The sequence below is a fragment of the Dermacentor andersoni genome, chromosome 6 (assembly GCF_023375885.2).
Source record: "Dermacentor andersoni chromosome 6, qqDerAnde1_hic_scaffold, whole genome shotgun sequence".
NCBI classification, from domain to species: domain Eukaryota; kingdom Metazoa; phylum Arthropoda; class Arachnida; order Ixodida; family Ixodidae; genus Dermacentor; species Dermacentor andersoni.
Genome location: NC_092819.1, coordinates 15,491,448 through 15,511,433, shown reverse-complemented (window position 1 = coordinate 15,511,433; position 19,986 = coordinate 15,491,448). Strand labels below are relative to the sequence as shown.

Genomic DNA, 19,986 nt, shown 5'->3' with positions numbered 1-19,986 from the left:
ACAGCACTTTAAGCGTTACGTGCATTGTTCCACTGGAGTGGCTTATATGATTTCTCTCAGCTGTGGCAAGTGCTGCCTTGGGTAAACTGGGTGCTGCGTCAACGACCGAATGAGAGAGCACACAAATATATTAAAGAAGGATATGACTGCGCACTTGTCTGCGCATTGCAGGTCTTGTCCTGACTGTGAACCCCTGTTTTTAATGTCAGGATCCTAGCAGAAGCAAGAAGAAAACCGCACGTGAACTGTTAGAGGCCTATCATATCTAGACCACTGGTCTAGCCTGCATGAGTAAAACAACTGTTAGGCTTTATGATTGGGAATTGAGATTTCTAAGATTTAAAAAAGAAAGTTGATAACAATGCCTTCGGCTGACTGGCGTTCTCTGCGTGTTTTATGCGTTTGCGCATGTGTATGTTTGCGTATATATAGGATGCTCTGTTCTCGGAATAAACAGTTGTAAGTGTAGCGCTCATGGTTCCTTTTCTTTTACCCCTCTCTTTCTTTATTTTTTTCGAGTTCTTGCGCTAAAAAGCATCATGTTTAGATTATGGGGTTTTACGTGCCCAAACCACGATCTGGTTATGAGGCACGCCGTAGGGAGAGCTCCAGATTAATTTTGACCAACTCTGGTTGTTGAACGTGCACTTAAATCTAAGTACACGGGTGTTTCTTGCATTTCGACCCCATTAAGATGCAGCCGCCGTGGCTGGGATTTGATCCCGCGGCCTCGTGCTTAGCAGCGCAACACCAAAGCCGCTAACACTGAAAAACAGTCACAGTATTACAGAAGTATGCGTCATATACACAGGCATGGCCTTTTTCTCTATGGGTTACAATAAAAAACAACCCAAGTTCGCTTTCATGTGGGTAATGTGTGTGCGCCTGCATGTCTAATTTCTAAAAAAAGAAAAGAGAGAGAATGAAATGTATGCGTATTCAAATGTATATATTTATTAATACTATGCAGTTTCTTCCAACGTTTAGAATTATTAATTATAACTTACTGTAGCTGAGCGTAACAGTAAAATATTGCGCGACAATTGTTGCAGAATAACAGCATGTAAAAAATTGATAGTACGAGAAAGGGAATACATTGCTATTTTAACCAGTGTAAAATGACAAAAAATTATAATCTATAAAAGATACGCGGCATCTGTCACAACAGCCGGCGCTAAAATCACTGGTTTCTTAGAAGGGGTGCCCCTAAACCAATCAACCAGGACCGGTGATTGCATGTCTGCAACGCGCCGCCGCAGACAGCAATGACCACTGCACTTCTTCTGCAGCTGCACCTATTCCCGCGTTATTATTTAAGTGGGCGGTTCAGCACACTTCCTTCACAGCTGTTTACGTGTGCAGAATGGTGAAGGCCTCTGCTTCTAATAGTGCTGCGTTATGCTTTCATTATGTCACACTGACGCCGTGACTGTTCGAGCTCTTCTCCATGGGACGCTAGAAATCTTCCGACAAATTTATTAAATTATGTCGGCAATCAAAGAAGCGTAAGACGTATCCTTAAAAAAATACCACCTAATACTATGCAACATGATGCTCATGACGTCAGCTCTACAAAAAAACCTGGCCCCGAACAATGCGGAAATGGCATTACATTAAAATTGAAAATGCATATGTGCATGATCGCGTGCCTACTATAGGTGGCTGTTACCCAAATTACAATGGTTACGTGTGTAGATCGCTTCTTTTAATCGCTTCAAAGTTGAGAAGTGGTCTAGCAGCATGCTAGAAAAGGATGATACAGCGCAACTTAGACAATAGGGAAGTTTACAAACAGCGCACACAAGGATCTTTGCGTACACAAAGCATCCCGCCTTGCTTGCTTTCTTTCATACTTCTTTTGCATTCCTTTGTATACATTCTCGCGTTCTTGTGTAGGCCCAGTAGTTCGCGCCCTGACTTTGAGTGGCAAGACCTAGCACTCCCTAAAACTTTCTTTTAGGGTGATTTAGGTTTCCCGCATCTAAAGTTAGAGGACCCAATCCGCCGGGTGTATAAAAAGGGTTACAAAATAACAGAAAGGAGTACGAAAGAAACCAGGCAGGGCATGTGGCTTCGAGTGCACAAACACGCTTGGGTGCGCTATTTCTACAACTCCCTGATGACGAGAAGGAAGAAAGATGGACTGGTGCAAACCTGTGTTGGTAACTTAGCAAGGAAGTCGCTGAATTTAGTCTTGTTTTGTCACCTTAACGATAGCTTCACTTTTGTGGAATCAGCGACATTTTAAGTATATTTAGTGACATAGGTAGCCAACAAATTGTCCTGGTAAAATTACTCGAGCAACCTTGGCCTTGTTCAATGCTTGGTCCCGATTTTATCCAGATGGGCGTATATGCACCTACCTTTGTCGCTACTTCTAAAAACATACTGAAGCTCATATTAGTGATCCATCTGGCTACACCAAAGTTGATTTTCTACGCAAAGCACCATCTTGGAGTGATATCCCGTTTTAGAAAATCTGGGGGCTGGTTTTGGCCTTTTCACTTTCCGACCAATGACTCGTCAATGTAGGAGGCAATTTAAAGCTACAGGTAAATTCATAAGAAAGATGTCTAGGAAGAAATTCGTACCATGATATAGACGAAATTCCGACCAAGTCACCACCGTAATTTCCACTTATTGACCTTTCGTTAAAAATAGGCCGCGACTTGGCGACATTGTCAGAAAATGAAAAAATTACCGACGATTACGTTACTTCCTAATGCGAAATTTGAGCGCAGCAAATAAGCTGTTTCACCTTTTCGATAGATTGAGGCAAAGAAATCGAGCAACACATGTATGCGCTATCACAGAATTTTTTTTTTATTTTTCACACGTATTCCTTTAACAAAGACTCCACTAACAGTTCTTGACAGTCATGAAGGAAGCTTTGTGGTCGGAGAAATAGACTGATATATGTTCGACTTGGTACACCAATCCCTACAATTTCGGCTCGGTCGGTGCACATATACAGATCCGCCGCCACCGATCTGGCTCTCTGATTGCCACCGCACAGGGCGAACGGCAGCGGCAATTTCGGCTCGGGCGGTGCACATATACAGATCCGCCGCCACCGATCTGGCTCTCTGATTGCCACCGCACAGGGGTTGCATTGGAGGAGGAGCGAAGAAAGGAATTAAGTTCGAGCCGGCGCTTTGACAACCGGAGACTCGCAGGAAGAGGGGGGAGGGGGGCGGCGTGTACACCCAGCGGCAAACGATGGGGGCAGAAGCGCGCGCAGCAAGCGGACAACACGATAAAGGGAGAAGGGAAGAGATAGCAGCGACTGACTGATGCCGCTGACGCCGATAGTGAGTCAACCCCAGCTGCGGAGTTGGTTTCAGGGACAACGCCGCCGATGCCGACACAAACAATATGATACCCTCGCTTCCGCAGCGCTAAGAACCAGGTCTAGCCGTGGGAAGGTGGTCACGTATTCGTCGACGTGCCGGGGCCTACGTGAAATAACCGGCGCGTCGGCAACTGAAGAGCACCCTATCCGCCACACAAGAACAGGGGGGGGGGGGGGACCCTTTCCTCTTTCTGCATGGCGGCGACGGTGTTCTATGCAGTCACGTTATCTTGACTCTCTAGCGGCGTCAGCGGCATCCAGCGGTATCAGTCGGTCGCTGCTAGCGCTGGGGGGATGAAAGGGGGGCGGAGCTGGTTACGAGGCCGACGACAACGCCGACGACGACGCGAAACCCAGGAACGGACGCCAAAGAGCTGCGCTCTAAAAAAAAATAGTTGCCTACACTGGCGCAGGACTTTCTATCCATTCTCGTCTTGGTCTGTGTTGTGCGACATCTTTCCCTCTGCACACCAAGACAAGAAGCCCAGCAACAAATTTTATTCCACCATAAATTTTCCAACAAGCTTCTGCAGATTCTATAGCAAAAGAGAGTCTAATTTTTTACCATTTCCAGATGGTTTTTCAATGGTACACCAGGATTACAGCGCACAGATTGCGTATTAAATTCATCAAGTAGAACACGGCGCCTTACCTAAAGACGCGAGTATGTGTCAAGAAAACTTTAATGAAAAGTGAAGAAGTTTCACCTAAAGTTCGAAGTAGCGACACCAATAATTTGCGCAACTCTCGAGAACTGCGGCTTTCGATTGATTACTTTTCTGTTGTTTAATTTGACGTCAACAATGATGACCTCAGAAGCCGTGGCGACAAGAGCAGTCGCATGCTATGTGTTATGACAGAGGGTACCGCTGCAACGTGCATTGGCATTTAACCTGCAAAGTATTCATAAGTATAGGGTCAAGCCTGTATCAGCCAAGCAGACCTGAAATGTCACAGCTCTCACACTCTTTAGTTTTTCATCCCCATGTCGCATGGTGTCATCGAACACCTATAACATCTTTTGGATACGTCATCCTCCCAAATTCTCCACTCCAACCTCCCGCCTCTTTTTCTACCTCTCCAACTCTTGGTGGCGGACCACGTGCACAGCGCAACTTCATAGCCACTGCGCTGGCTGCCAAAGGAATAAATAATAAGACACGTATTTAGTTGCGTAACCGAAATCACTCTATGTCCGCAGCCACTTTTGGGTGCAGACTATAGGCGCTCAAGATTGCCCGCCATTGGCTTGCTTATGACATGCGCAGCTCGGACTAAAGTATATCTGCGCAGCTCTAAACTCCTCTAATACAGGAATGTTTCAATAATACATGCGCCCGTAAAGCGCCCTTTCAGACGGAATTTAGATGTCCGGTCAACAACCGACATTCCAAGAAAAAAGATCGTACGTCAGCAGCTTTTACTGCGCGCCGTTGTTCAGCTCCAAGCATAGCGTCCCGTGCGGAACCAGGAGCAACGCGCAGCCGCTCGGCACCCCAGTGGCAGCAGCAGCGCCCGTCTGCCGGTCAGGCAACCCTCAACGCCATCTGGAGCCGGCACGTCCGGCAGCCGCCGTGGGGAGCAACTGCAGACGGCCAAGACTCGGTTCTTCCGAGAGAGCGCGGCAAGGAACAACATCCGTCGCGACGGCTGCGCTAAAGGTAGCGAGGAAAACGACGTGCTCGTTTGCAAAGACGCCCAGCGACTACAGACGGCAGGAGAGGCTCGAAATGGTTGTTGTTAATCCAATTTGCCGGAGAGCGAGGCCCAGGCAAATGAATGACAAAGAAGAGGAACGACGGCCCACCCGAACAACAACGCCGAGAAAGGGCGGAGCCTCTCCGCTCTGGGGTTGTCTTCCCTGGCAAGATGCTCAGAGCTTTGGCAGCGCTTCGCTGCTCGCTGACGCTCCCACCATGCGCACTGCGCTTTCTCCTTTGCTGCGTTGTCTCGCCCTATCCTCCTCACCCCTCCCTGGTTCTAAGCAAGCGTCAGTAGTGAGCTGTGCCACTGCCCCCCTCCCCCCCCCCCCCCCCGTACTCCCCTCACTCCTTCTGTTCTTGGTTTCATTCGGTTTCCTTACGGCAAATAACAGTGAACCGGATCCTCGGCCCCGGTGCGCACACGTGTTTTCTCTCGACACGGGCTCTCTGCGCACTCCGCCTTCCGTGCGCTTCCTCTAGAGCACGCGCCCCAACGAAGCGCCTTGCCTCGTCTCCCATAAATCTGCTTCTTCTCGGGGGACAAAGGGTAAGGGAAGCCGAAACGAAGAGATGCGTAAAAAGTTCGAAAGAGAGGCCGAGATGGGCTGGATGTGACTCGTTCCTAAAACTGTGCAGCGTTCGGGTGCAGCCGCAGTCGGAGCCACCTGGACGCGAGCTACAAAAGGTGTTCGGTTTAGTGTCGCATTTGACAAGTGACATCCAATTCCTAACACGGATTAAAAAATACGCAGACAGTTGACAAAATACATCAGAAAGATATTTAGGAAACAAATATTGAGTTGCGAAACGTTATTAAAAAACAGCATTGGTGTTTCAAGGACAGGATAAATATGTGTGAATCATACGTACGGGTAAAATGATGGATTTATCGCATGGCAGATTGAATAGAAATATATTTGGCAGATTGAGTAAACATTTCCTGGCTAGAGGATCAGGTGCATATCTGAATATATCCGAAAGGTATTCAAACATGGCGCGTGGTTCTCTGCCACCTTGTTTTTTGCTAACGTATAAATTTGCTGTTCCCGCCGTGTTGACATCCCCAAACTGCTCTATACTCGAACTTTACTGTCTTTCGTTGCGTGTTGCTACTTCGTTAACGTTTCTGTGATACGTTTTTATTTTTCTCATACGATCAGGGTAGGTAGAGTGCTCAGTTCGCTAGTGCAGTTCATATCACTCTGCCTTTTAAGCCATTCTTCCCTGCCGCTTAAAATTAATAAATATATGTAAAGAACCATTTATAAAATATTCTAGTGATGTGATGCTTCCTCACGGCACGCGGCCTGTCTATAGTCCTGAACCATGCATATTATCAGCTATTTACAAAAGATTGGAAACCGATGTTATTCAGCTCCGTATTTCGCTGCGCTGCATGGATTTAGTGAGACAGTTACATTGGCGGGTCACAAACGCGCGCCGGTGCCAGACAAGAGCAAAGCAGCAACGCGTAATAAAGAAAACCAGATGTTGAATCAGAAAAATCAAAGGGGAACGAATTAGGAGCAAAGTGCAAGAAAAGGGCGTACGTGAAACCTCGTTCGGTGTCGGCACGCCGTGCGTGCAAACACGCTCTCTCTTTTCGGGGAACCGGCAGAGTGCAATACCGCTGCTTCGAGGGAGCGGCGGCGCGCTTTGAATTCCAGCGGCGCGAATTCTTGGCGCTGCTGCGCCAATAAATATGGACATCCCCCTTCCCTGCCTTACCACAAACTATTCGTGAGCCGTGAACCCTGCGTGCGTAGTGTCTTTCCATGTGAGCTTTGTGAACACGTCCATATGGGGCCGGAGGAAGCAAAAAGTACGCACATACCCATTTCAGACACTGTGCAGCGCGGGAAAATAGAGTACAAGATGGCCGTCGCAATGAACACCGGAGAACATGCACCTTTGCGGGCTGTTTACGCATTTTTTTAGTCGATCCTTTAACTACCCGAGACAAATTTCATGATAAGTGCTATTCAGAGCAAGCATCGTCTTCCTCCGGTTCGCACGCTTGTAATACCGATAGCTGTTGCATGATGATTTCTTCATCGAATCGTGTGCAGTTGCAGCAGTTATTGCGAGGTGAGCATATATATGATCAGATAGCTCTAGTAAGTGACACAATGCCGCGAAAGCTTTCAGAGCCCCATTTAGAGGAAATTATGCGGAATTGTGTGTACGCTATCAGCACACCGGCCAGCATGTACTGAAATTTGAGGTTTAAGGAGATCAGGGTTCGTAATAATGAAGAAGTTGTTACGTTAGAACTGCTGGTAAGAAAAATGCCAAACAATAGCAATGTTGAGAAATGGAATACCTATGAACAAAAAGCTTTGTGAAATCGGCTACAGAAAGTCAACCCGTCATAATGTGCGGCAGTATTTGTACAGCTTTTACGGCTGCAATTCTGCCGAAAATTTCGAGCCACGATAGTTATATAATGCAGTCGCGAGACAGTTACCTGGGCCTGGCGTCGTGTAGAAAGGTGTGTCGGTAGTTTCTACTTGGCGATCTAGACTTTGAACTGGAGACCATGATGGGGGCGTCGAAGCACAACTGGAGAGCCAAGCCTGCAGGAGTTCTGCAGAATAGACAGAAAAGCGACAATCAACGCACCATTACTTATTTCTTCAGTTCGTGCTATAATTAGCTCGTAAAGGTAAAGGCAAAGCTCAGAAAAGAAGCTGGACAAACAGCAGCCTCAATGACACTGTGCGACTTGTCTTTAAAGTAACAGTTTCTCATTTGTAGTATTCAGAACAAAACAAGCTAGAGGTAATTTGCCAACGGGCGGTGTTGCGGCTAGTCGTTTTAACCTTGGGCTGCGTGACTGTGATCATTTTTAACTCTGTCAAATGCGTGAAAAATAAAACAAGCAAACGTATAAAATTACCAAGCCACCGAAGATTGATTGGTATACAGTTGAACTCCGTATTTTGTTCAGAATGCACGAATCCAGAATAAGAAAAAAAAAAGGAAATCAGGTATTTCCCTCGCATTTACTTGAATATAATCCCCTTACAATAGTACTACATCGATGGTCCATATTTTGAAGCATAAATGAGACCCCTTGAAATCACTTATATAAATCCATATGAGCGGATTTACTCTTCCGTCCGCGTTCATTAGGAATAGCGGCCGCTGGACGCTTAGATCGTTTGGCTGTTCTCCCGCCGATGGCCGATGTACTGCCGTGCGTCTCGCCCGCAGAACGTACCGGAAGACGGTCCTCCTTCGGCGTAGTGGAGCTCCTCTTCGAAGTGGTAGGTGGCCTTGAATCCCTGGCCGGGAGACTGGCTCCGGCTCACAAACTCGACCATCATGTCCGGCCCTGTCGAAAGAAGCTCGACGAAGTAGTGTGTGTTGCAGAACTGAGCGATCACCCGCGCTGCCAGATCTTTGCCGTCGTAGACGATGATCGCGTCAGGACTCGTCAAGCAGCTGCGCAAAGGGTTTAGCAGATAAGGCTTAGCAAAACCTTATATTCGGCTACAGTTACATCACAGAGAAGAACAAAATGTTGTGCGAACATACAAGAGTACGAAGCAAAGGGCAGTGACGAACTCTCTGATGAGTGCCGTGACGGGTGTAATGTTGTCTTCTTGCTCCCCTTTTTGCGCTACGATATTTTGAAGGACAGCAGGCGGGCATTGGAAAAGTCTGAATATGCCGGCGTGTATTGAAAACGAAATAACATGACAACCAATTTCATCACCATCCAGAACAACCGGTCTAACATTAATTTTAACGAGCCTGTAATTTGGCGAGGACTCTAAATTTTAACAGCGCGAAGAATTAAGCACTTGTCGAAAGTATCAGACAAATAAAATGGCTGTCTCTTACGTTTAAAATTGTTTTGTCTCTCTTTGCACTACCTGCTATAGCTTCATGCTGTAATTGGCCCAACTGAAATGCTTGCGAGGTCAAATGGACGAGAGCACGTACGCGGCCACGTATAAAGCTTAAAAGCTACATCCGTAGAGAAAGTAATTAACAAATGAAAACACAATAAATAAAACAAATACGGCGACGCGTAACGTTGACAAAAGCTCCAAATGAGATATGCTTGTATATGCGAATATACAATCGAGCGGCAATGACAAATTTCCGTACGGTGGAGGAGCGACTGACCTTCGCTATAAATTCTGTCATGATATGCCGGAAGTTGACTTATCAGCCACAATTGTTCATTGCTCTGCAATACCAGCATCAGGTAATTCTCATACCGGGGTAAAAGGATAAAGTTTTTATTAAATAAGTATAATAAATGCGAGAACGATCAAGTTAAATAAGTATACTAAACAAATGAGTGCGTTCACAAATTACATGAAAACTCTGATCTCTAATAGTTATTGCGAGCCGGGATGCGTTTCGCCAGTCGAATACTTGCAGGCTTGAAGTTAGTCTGTAAGTTACGTGAACTGAGAAAATCAAACATGACACTTCTCGCTTACTTTAACATATAGGATATTTTTTTTATTCCTTGGCTTGGCACGCAAAACTAAGTTTCTTGCAGACTTGCCGCTGAGCCGTTCTACGTTTAATGGTAACTCTGACGCTGACTTCGTTTAGTGCGACAGCACTATGCTCCCACAGCGGACACCGCCAGCTTCTGAAGAACTTCTTTGCGATGCACACAAGGTCGTGCCCTGAGCTAACCGCTACTTTTGGCGTCCTAGTTGAACGGCTCTGACACTCCCGCGTTCTTTCTATGTGTGTGCATATGTATGCGTTTCTCTCTCTCTCTCTCTCTCTCTTTGCATAGGTTTTTGTTTCGTTGCTCTGTCACCCCTTACCCCTTCCCCAGTGCAGGGTAGCAAACCGAATGTTTGTGTATAGGTTAACGTTCCCGCCTATAGCATCTTATTTCTCTCCCTATCTTTTGCGGCCACCGAAACACGTGCACAGACCAGACATATCAGAGTATGCGTGAAGCTCCAGACCTTGCAAAAATGTTTCGCAAAGTAAGTCGTTGTGCAAGTTCCTAAATCTCCAAGAAAAGAGAAAAAGAAAAAAGAAAGAACCAGCATGTCAGAATACGCTGACAGGAAAGAAAACAATGAATATAGCATGATAGCACACTGTTTCACGAGGACATGCGCACATTGTCGCAGAGACATAACCTCGAACCATCGTAGCAGCAGTTGGAAAAGCTGTTGTTTTACGTCTTTATTTGCTACCACTACGCGCGTGTTGCCGACATTAGCATGTAAAAAATATCTCAAGCATTGAATTAGGAAACCACTCAATGCGTTTCTTTAGCAAGTCGCTGTGCTTTAAAAGTAAGTATGAATCAACTCTCATTACCATTACCATTACCCAGCATCCCATTACCATTTACACGTTTCTCAAGAAAACCCATTACCATTTACGGGTGTCTCAAGAAGGACTATTTGTGGCTACAACAAGGACAATTAAGAAGTAATCAACAAAAAGCTAGAATAATTTTTTGAACATCACCTTCTACCCTCGTTACACGCCAGGCCTATTCATGATAACTGGGTCATGTTCAGAGATAAGTTAGGCATATTCCTTGAGCAGAATATTCCTTTAATAACAATAACTCAAGATAAAAACAAACCGTGGTTCACTAAGTTTCTTCGCCGACTCAGAAACAAAAATAAATGTTCATACAGAACCGCAATACGAGTGGCACCACATCAGCTCGGGAAAGGTATCTTAAGTGTTTAAATTCCTACTGCTCAGCACAAAATAAATGCTTTTCCCAAGACCCCCCTTCACTACTCAGATTTAATTCATTTATCAAATTTTATCGTCTGAACGCCATACTAACGGCATTTCGTTACACAATGAAAACAATCTTCCTATTCGTAACAGTGAGTGCGCACAAGCTTTCAATAAATTCTTTTCATCCGTATTCACGAATGAAAGTATCACTAATTTGCCCATTGTTGCAGACCTATTGACATTACTATTGATGCTGTTGCTCAGCTTATTAATAACTGGAAAGTTTCGTCTTCAGCAGGTATTGACAATACTAATTCTAAATTAGTAAAGAATACAGTCTCAGTATCTAACAGGTTTCTTTCGATATTTTTCATCAACCTTTAATGACAGGTCAGATTCTCCAAGATTATAAAATCGACAGTCATACCCATCTTCAAAGACGTTAATAATGACGTTGCTGAAAACTACCGACCGATATCGTTGACGTGGATATGCTAGAAAGTGATGGAACATAATATTGCATCTCATGTTTACCATAATCTAGAATTGAACAACTTCCTTGTACATAATCAACATGGTTTCTGAAGAAGTTTGTGGTGCGAAACGCAACTGCTTGAATTTACGACAGGTTTACATTTTATCATGGACTCAAACCTTCAAACTCACAGCGTCTTTCGAGATTTTTCTGAAGCTTTTGACCACGTTGTCCATTGTCGCCTGTTTTTGAAATTGTCATCATTAAAACTTCATTCACTAACTTTAATCTGGCTCCGAAACTTTCTTTCAAACAGGCAGCAGTTTACTTTCGCTAACAGCTTCTCCTCGCTCCTTTCAGGTGTTTCTTCCCGTGTACCACAATGAATTGTTCTTGGTCCCTTACTCTTTCTAATATACAATAATTACATATCCAATGACTTATCATTATGCATGTGCATTTTTGCTGACGACTCTATTGTCTATTGTCCTAGGAACAGTTCCGATGACCACCTGATCCTCCAAATTGATCTTAACTATATTACTAATTGGTATGACCCATGGCTAATCACTCTAGATTCATCAACATGTAATGTGATGTCATTCATCCGCAAACGCTCTAGCTCGGACTATTCCTACTAAACGTTCCATTGTCTCGGGCCTCATCATTAAAATATCTAGTCGTAAGTATTTCAGCAAACATCTCCTGGACTTCTCACATAACCACCGTAAGCGCCACTGATTCTAGATCACTGGGTTACCAGCGACCGACACTCACCTACACTTATTCGCAAGCTGGAATTTGAAACATTAGTTCGCCCACAGCTTGAGTTCGCCGCTCCGGTCTGGTCTCCCAACGAAAATTACTTAATTAATTTGATGGAATCAATCCAAAATAGAACCGCACGTTTCGTTCCCCGAAATTATGGCTACCATTCTAGCGTAACTAAAATAAAGATTCACCTTTCACTTCAACTCCTAAGTAATCGTCGCTGCATAGCCCTTTTGCCATTATTTCATAAGCGCGCACACCACACTAACAAACGTTCCCTACGCTTAGAAATGTCATCGCACGCGTCGCACAGAATACACGATGATCTTAGATTCACGCGCATCTGCGGTAAAACTTAAGCATTCAACTCGTCTGAAATTCCACGTGGCATTCGTCTCTGGAACAGCCTCCCCGATAACAGAGTTGCAGAAACTGACCGTGAAAAATACAGCCACTCACTCAACTCGCTTAAGCCATCTTAACCCATACAATCATGGTGAGTATTATAGGCGAGTGAGTATGAAACTCACTATTTGGTGAGTCTCATACTCCCTTTTTCCTTTCACTGTAACACGTTGGCTACACAATTATCGAGTTGTTTTTCATTCTTCTGATACAGAGCTGTATGTCGCTCATATATTTCTGTAAAAAGTATACCGTTGTCATTTATTTTTTGATTACGCGAAAGAGAGGTGGGCTCACCGGCACTAACTACTTATGGCTGAAAGTACATTCAGCGTAAAACAACGCTACTTCTTGAACGAGGACAAAACCGAAGAAACCGACTGCGACAAGCTGTCAAATAAGGACAAAGAAACCAGGAAAAAACTGAAGGTGTCTAAATTCGGTTTTCTGTTATTTGAAGAAGGCGCGCCGTCATACTTAGAATCACGCAGAACCAACTCGCCTGATCATTGGCTTTCAAGATGGCTCGCCATGCAACTTATGAGCCGGTTTGCTGAGCAATATAGCGCGAGCAATACAGTGCTGGTGGTGGGCAAAGCTTGCTTCACCCTGTGTGGCAAGGGTTAAATGAGGAGATGGCACGACGACGAAGGCCCAGCAACGACGTTGGCGACTACGGCCGCCGCCGCTGCCGTCGTCAGCGTAAGGATTCGACGGACAGAGCACGCAGACCTTGCTTTGAGTTGGTTTTTTCTTCCCTTTTTATTTTTTTACTCATGTCTGAAGAGGGCGAAATGCGAACATCTAACAAAGTGATCGCAACAATAACTACTGTCAGCTTGTACTCTCCTCTTCGTGGCGGGAAGAAAGGTCAGAGGCCGTTTTGCGACTTTGTATGCAGTTTACCATCACGAACCATCGCTGCAGCGCACAAATAAATAGAGACGAGCAGAGAGAGCCAACAAGAACGCCAGCAGACTGGCGTTCCTGTTGTCTCTCTCTGCTCGCCCGTGTTTATCTGTGCGCTGGAGCGATGTTTCTTAATGCTATTCAAAACCAAATAGCCTAGCTATCCACACTTAGCGATGTAGTATACCTTCTGCATTTCCTGTGTGTATACTAATCCTCATTAATAAAGATTTCGTTCATTGTTAAAGTAAAATGAAAAGGGTGGAAAGTTTTTCTGCTAAGTCAAGCTAGAGGACTTCCTGGAAGAGTGGTTATTATTATTATTATTATTATTATTATTATTATTATTATTATTATTATTATTATTATTATTATTATTATTATTATTATTATTATTATTATTATTATTAAGTGTTTTTCCTGTACAACGTTTTGCCGAGAGCGCCAGCACCAAGATCGTCGAGGTTGTCCGGGGCACTTTAATATTGATTGATTGATATAGATAGATAGATAGATAGATAGATAGATAGATAGATAGATAGATAGATAGATAGATAGATAGATAGATAGATAGATAGATAGATAGATAGATAGATAGATAGATAGATAGATAGATAGATAGATAGATAGATAGATAGATAGATAGATAGATAGATAGATAGATAGATAGATAGATAGATAGATAGATAGATAGATAGATAGATAGATAGATAGATAGATAGATAGATAGATAGATAGATAGATAGATAGATTGCAGTTGTTGTTCTTAATATTGTCCTTATTACACGGTTAGAGAGGGAAATATGGGCAGATGCAGGCTCACACCTGCCACAGAAACTGGCCCATCGTCTACTTATATTCTTTATGAAGGAGGGAACAAAAACGTGGAAATTGAACATTGGAAGAAGGGAAGTAAAGAGAAAAGAAAGAACAAAATGACAGTTCACAAAGACTAAAGTTAAGCAAGGCCAAAGAATAAAGCATGGTTGTAGGAACACAAAGAATCCCAGGAGAACGCATTAATCAGAATAGAATACAACCCCCCCTTCCCTCCCCCTCCCCCTTGAAAAAATAAATCAATCAAAGTTCGTATAAGTTTACTGAGTCATGCTTTTACGACCTCTCCCGTTACATCCAGAAGAGCAAACTCACGGGCATGCTTGCCTTCGAAGAAACGAACGCAATTTGTTTGGTCGGACGCGTGCCGTCACGGCATCGTAACGGTGCCTTCGATGCATGCTGCCACACACGATGTCAGGAATGCTCAAAAAATTGTCATCAAGTAGTTTTGTGCAACTATGGCTATATAAATTAATACAGTTATATACGTCAATTCATTCACTCATCATTGGATGAATATAGCTACGAAAATAACAGACTATCGCATCGCAAAGTTACCACAAGTTGATAAACGACACGTCTTGCGTGAATTAGGAGGGTAACGGCGTATTTGGACTTTGGCTTACGTACCGCATAAAAGAAGCGATCATTACGAAGTAGAGAAAACTCTCGAATTATTTTTCCATCTCTCGCTCGCAATGGTTAACTTTTTCGCATACAGAGTATTTTTTGCTTCAATGCGAACTATAATTTTCTAGAGACAAGAACATACCGGGTGCCCCAACTACCATGCAGCAAGGTTTAAAAATGTAGAAATGCGACGTAGCTGCACTGAAGCAAAATAATGTTGTTTCTTATTGCTTGGAGATACTCAGATTTTTTTTTCTTTCAACCTAATTACATAATCAGTCTTAATTAAATAATCAGTTTCTCAAATATTGTAGTTAGATGAAATATGTCAATGAGAAAATTGTAGAGCAACATGAAAAACTCCCGATGTAGCTTTCTGTTGCTCAATACGTGCTACATAAAAGTGTTTTTTGGAGCGCGAATAAAGCCCGCGAATATACGCAAAGTGCTTCGAGCTGGCAGTCGCGCGGTAAGGCTTCTATGGTAAGGCGTCTGTGACAAATAGGATTGAGGTACTGGCATCGTGGTTATTAGCGCCGCATGCTTGAGTCTTCAAGCTTTAGGCCATCTGTAGCTTGAGCAAACGGGGGGCTGAGGAGGGGTTGAAGCACAGTAATGTTCGCCAAAATTAAGTCCACTACTACTGTCGCCACTGCATAATGACATTAAAACTTCGCTGTGGAGGTGTCAATAAATAAAGAGCTAAAAGCCTTACGCGCTATAAATCCAACCAGCAACATCATCGACAGGACATGCCGGAACAATGTGGCCGTAAGTTATCTCAAAATCACAGCGAACTCCAGTACTGGGCGGACGTCGACAAGTTAAAATAAACGATCTGACCGGCAAAGGTGTGCGTTCGACGCCCTTGGTTTCCGTTAATTACATAGTGCCTCTCTCTAAATCCATGCACCTTTTGAATGCAGTTTCTATAACGAATCAGAAGGGACCAAATAATATAAAGGAAGTTCTCACGCGAGAACACCAATAAATTAACGCGTATTCATACGTTGATCAGTCAGATTTTATCCGGTTATACGACTGATGCAGTGAACACCAACCTTTCTTGCACAAACAACGTTTCGAATTCAGTCTGTCTGATTGGATGACGCCCAGTATAGCCTCTATAGTACTGCAGAGTATTAGTGAGAGGCAGTGTAGGTGGCCGGTCGATAACCTGGCACCACCAGATATTTATTATGTTTGCTTACGTTCTTCGTTTTTCCGGCCCTGCTCTTCAACGGGTCTTATCTCTGAGTGGTCGCTGCGAGTTATGACGCGCTTGTCCTTTCTCTGGGTTGCTTCTAATTTGTGTTGCGTATCGGCCGTTACTAAACTTCGGTGAAACAACTTGGAGATAAGAACGGCGGTATACGACAGGACTTAGGTAGTACGCAGGCAACGAGCGTGGCTAGGAATTTTTCTAGCTCCATGTTTGTCGCATGCTGTATATGACGTGCTATGGACGTGGACCTGGTGAGAAAATATTACGCGCCACAAAATCTCAGAAAAAGGCTGATTATCTACCCAACCTTAAAGCGCAGTCTGGTATTTGCATTTCGGGCCTCGACTAGATTATGCCAACAACATTGTCGTATACAGTTTTACTGGGTGCTGCTACAGGTTACTCAAGAATTGAACGTTTTCGGAGATACCATGGTCCGTAAACATTTGTCGCCGGGTATACATATGTTAGACGTACAACAAGGCGAAAAAATATAGGTATTCAGTTTGAGACACTTTGATAGCCGCTGGGCCAATATTTATCAACAGTTTCAATAAACTTTTGTAGTACTCACTACGCGTACATAAACATTGCCAAGAAAATCAGATGCTATCCTGGCGAAATTATCTTCTCGAAGCCATGGCTCCAGCGACAGTCCTTGTTCGAACGATAGTGAAACGACATCCGGCCGCCAATTCAAATAGCCAGTTTATATCCTGGCGCGTAGTAATTTAGCGTGCCGCAATTTCTTTTCAATATAGGCACGAACTGAAGCCACCGAAAACGAGAGGCGCATTGAAACGTAGGGACTTATTGATTGAATCAACTTCGGCTATCTTCTTTTTACTAACGTGCTAGCCAAAGAGTCACCTTCATACATTTAAAAAGCTGCAAGAAAAATACGCGATACCATCTTATAAACCGCCTCTGAGGAGCACTTTCTCGTTTTTTAATACCTCTTTCCTGCGTTCTATTTCGCAGCCACTGCTTAAAATATGATGGAAGCAGCGTCATCAATCAGATTTACCCAAAAGCCTTATCGCTGCGCAAATTTTAGCTTTGCGGTTACATAGCTGACACACAGACCTGCGGATTGCCGTACAGCTGCGAGCAAGCATGCTTCTAGAAACATGTTTCTAGGAGCATGCTTCTTAACGCGTTTTGAACAGACGTGATAACAATAAACCAGATTTACCAAAAAAGAAAAATACAAATACGCAACGAACCTAATTATAAAGCACCCCCACATAAACCACCAGATAAGAAGGGACGTTCTCGCGTCCGTTGTTTAAGCTATAAAATAGAAAAAGAATGAACTTAACACCAAGTAGTCATGTTACGATACACTTCATGTTTTGTCGGAGGAACTACTGTATCGTCAGATCGCATCCTGTTGGAACGGCCATCATATTTGAACGGATTTCTTGCTAATGACGGCGAGAATTGGCCGAGGCACAAGAAAACGCAGCACTTTAAAATGTTGCTTCCTAGTAAAACCATTGTCGACGTCGAAAAGCGTCATTTATCTGTGCCACAGAAACGAAACCTGTTGTGGTGAATGGAGGAAGAAAGAAAGGCGGGAGTACCGCGCTTACTTGGGAAACATGTAAGCAAGTAAACCAGAATTTGAGGAACATACCAAGTAAAAAAATAAGCAAGAAGGCATAACACTCAAGAAGACGAAACTATAACGCTTCTATTCAAGTAAGGTTTTTCGTATGTCCTTTTAAGATTTCCTTTTGTAAGAAGGAGAGACGTGGGGGAGACAAAGATGAAAAGAAACTAAAGCTCAGCGCAGCCACTGCTGCCCCACCTACCTTTATTTCAGGTTTTTAGCAAAGACGTCCGAGCGGCTACCGCAGTGCGTGATTTATATACAAACGAGGGGGAAAAGCGTTCACGCTTGAGCGGAATCAAATGCAGTCCAGGAACGCGGCTCCCCCTTTCTAATGTTCCTTTTTTTTTATTAGAGCCAAAATAAAAAATAAAAAGCGGGAATGCGCCCTTTTATGACAGGCACAATGGGAGCGTTAGCTTGTGTTTATTGTCGCTTTTCTGATGCAGTCGTTACCCTGTCTGACGTCAATGGAGGAAGATAGCCATGTCTGCTGGGTATTTGTCAACGACCGAGGCAGAGTATTTTTATCGCAGATAAAAAGGAAAAAAACGAGTATAGGTGCAGCCGGAATGCGATGAAATGTACTGACTCAGGAGTACGATAACTCGCAAGAGAGGCCTTATGCGTGACCTCACTATATGAGAAACCGGGACGTATGACCCGCCTGTCCAGGTCTTCCGTTATCCAAGAACGCTTCATTAAATTTAGAGACTCGATATTTATTTTTACAAAAGAAATGGTTGCTACACCACCGCACCACCCGACTGATTGGAACTTTTTCTTTCGAATTTTCTTTAACATTTTGCTTCCGTTTACTACGTGACATTTCGTACGAATTAACCTCGATCATGCTTCCTTTGTCGCGGTATTCGCTTTGGTATCTTCGAATGTAGGCTATATCACTCCCTTGTCAGAGAGGTAAATAACCATTGTATCTGAGGCCGGGGGTACAGTCATGTGCGCGCCATTTTTTACCATATCTCCAATGCCCAATACTTCTCGACCAGGACGCGGTCCTTGGCTTTGTCGCAGGGCTGGAATTGTCATAGGGCTGGCAGTGTTTAGTTACCACTTCTCATTTTCGATGGATCATTTCGCGAAACAGAAATACCGAGGCTTCATATGGCGGCCCCGCTATAGGAACAGGCATTGCTTATTTTCAATGAAGGCCAAACGATTTTAGTGACACACGGAAAGAACTGCAGAAATCGGTTCTGCCACCATTCCAAGAAACGACACGTGGCGGGCAACGAACTTCGAAACTGCGATCTCTCGCTGCAACCATAAATACTTCGCCGGCGAGCACATGGCTGAAACTACACATAGCGACGCTTCGGCAAAGGCAATCAACTTTAAGCGCATTTCGCCGCCGCGACGAACGGGTCCCTGTCGTTCTTTTTCCCGTCTCTTTTCTTCTTTCTCTCTTCCCTTTCTATTGTTCATGCCCGGCCATGCCTTCACGCGTGTCCGGTGGAGCGCGCTTTACGCTCAAAGATGATTTATAAAACGCTACTTTGCGCAATGAACTACGAGCAGCGCGGCCTCCGCAGTGCGCGGAGTTGTGTGGAAAGGGGGCCGGCGAATGGGGAGTCGGAGGAGAGTGAGACGTGCTGCTGCTGTCGAGCTGCAGTAATGCTCCTTGTGCGAGCTTTCTTTCTTCCATGACTTAGGGAGAGGAAGGAGCTGCTTTCGTCGCTTTCTTCCGGTTTCATTTTGTATTGTTTTCACGCCCCCCCCCCCCCCTGCCCTTTTTTTTCTTCTTATACTTAATACTCTTTCGAGATGGCGCTGCGGAGAGGATCGCGTTTAGTGCAGTGACGATAAGGATAGAAGAAGCAAGGGGTGTAAAAAAAAAAAAATGGGAGGAAGAGAGTCAGCATGATTTACAACGAATACCTTTCTTAGTATTTACTTCACGTTAGCATCTCTTTTCATCCTCTAACCTCTGTCCACACCATAGTTTAGGAAGCGGTGTATTATGGGAACACTTTGCGGTGTAGGGTGTTTCGTGTCTCCATACACAACTCCTTTTCATCTTTCAAGCGGCTCTCGCAACTTGAAAGTTACGAGAGAGGCGGGTGGTCCATAACAATATGAAATGCCTTCTTACAGTGAAATCTTGTGTTTGATCAGAATGACTTCTCAGATATATCTTATGCAGTAAATCATTTTAATGCATCGAAAGCGTTATTTCTCCATTTCATGTTTACATGGCAGCTTTCCATGTTGTAATTTATATTAATGTATTCAGTGCCTCCTCATATATATATATATATATATATATATATATATATGAGGCACTGACTTCATGAATATGAATAACAACATGGAAAGCTGCCATGTACACATAAAATGGAGAAATAA

General features: G+C 44.1%; 1 protein-coding gene and 1 long non-coding RNA gene across 3 annotated transcripts in view; one reads left to right on the top strand and one right to left on the bottom strand.

The window, feature by feature from the left end:
• Positions 1-19,986, top strand: part of LOC140218935 (uncharacterized) — a 451,043-nt gene that overhangs the window by 268,515 nt on the left and 162,542 nt on the right. The gene's annotated exons all lie outside the window — the stretch shown is intronic.
• LOC126521247 (suppressor of lurcher protein 1-like) overlaps positions 1-19,986 on the bottom strand; it is a 170,764-nt gene that overhangs the window by 58,747 nt on the left and 92,031 nt on the right. The window contains exons 7-8 of the mRNA XM_050169893.2: positions 8,279-8,502; positions 7,523-7,642 (exon numbers count right to left, since the gene is read on the bottom strand). Of these exons, the coding sequence (XP_050025850.1) occupies positions 7,523-7,642; positions 8,279-8,502 (344 nt within the window). The remainder of the gene's footprint in view (positions 1-7,522; positions 7,643-8,278; positions 8,503-19,986) is intronic.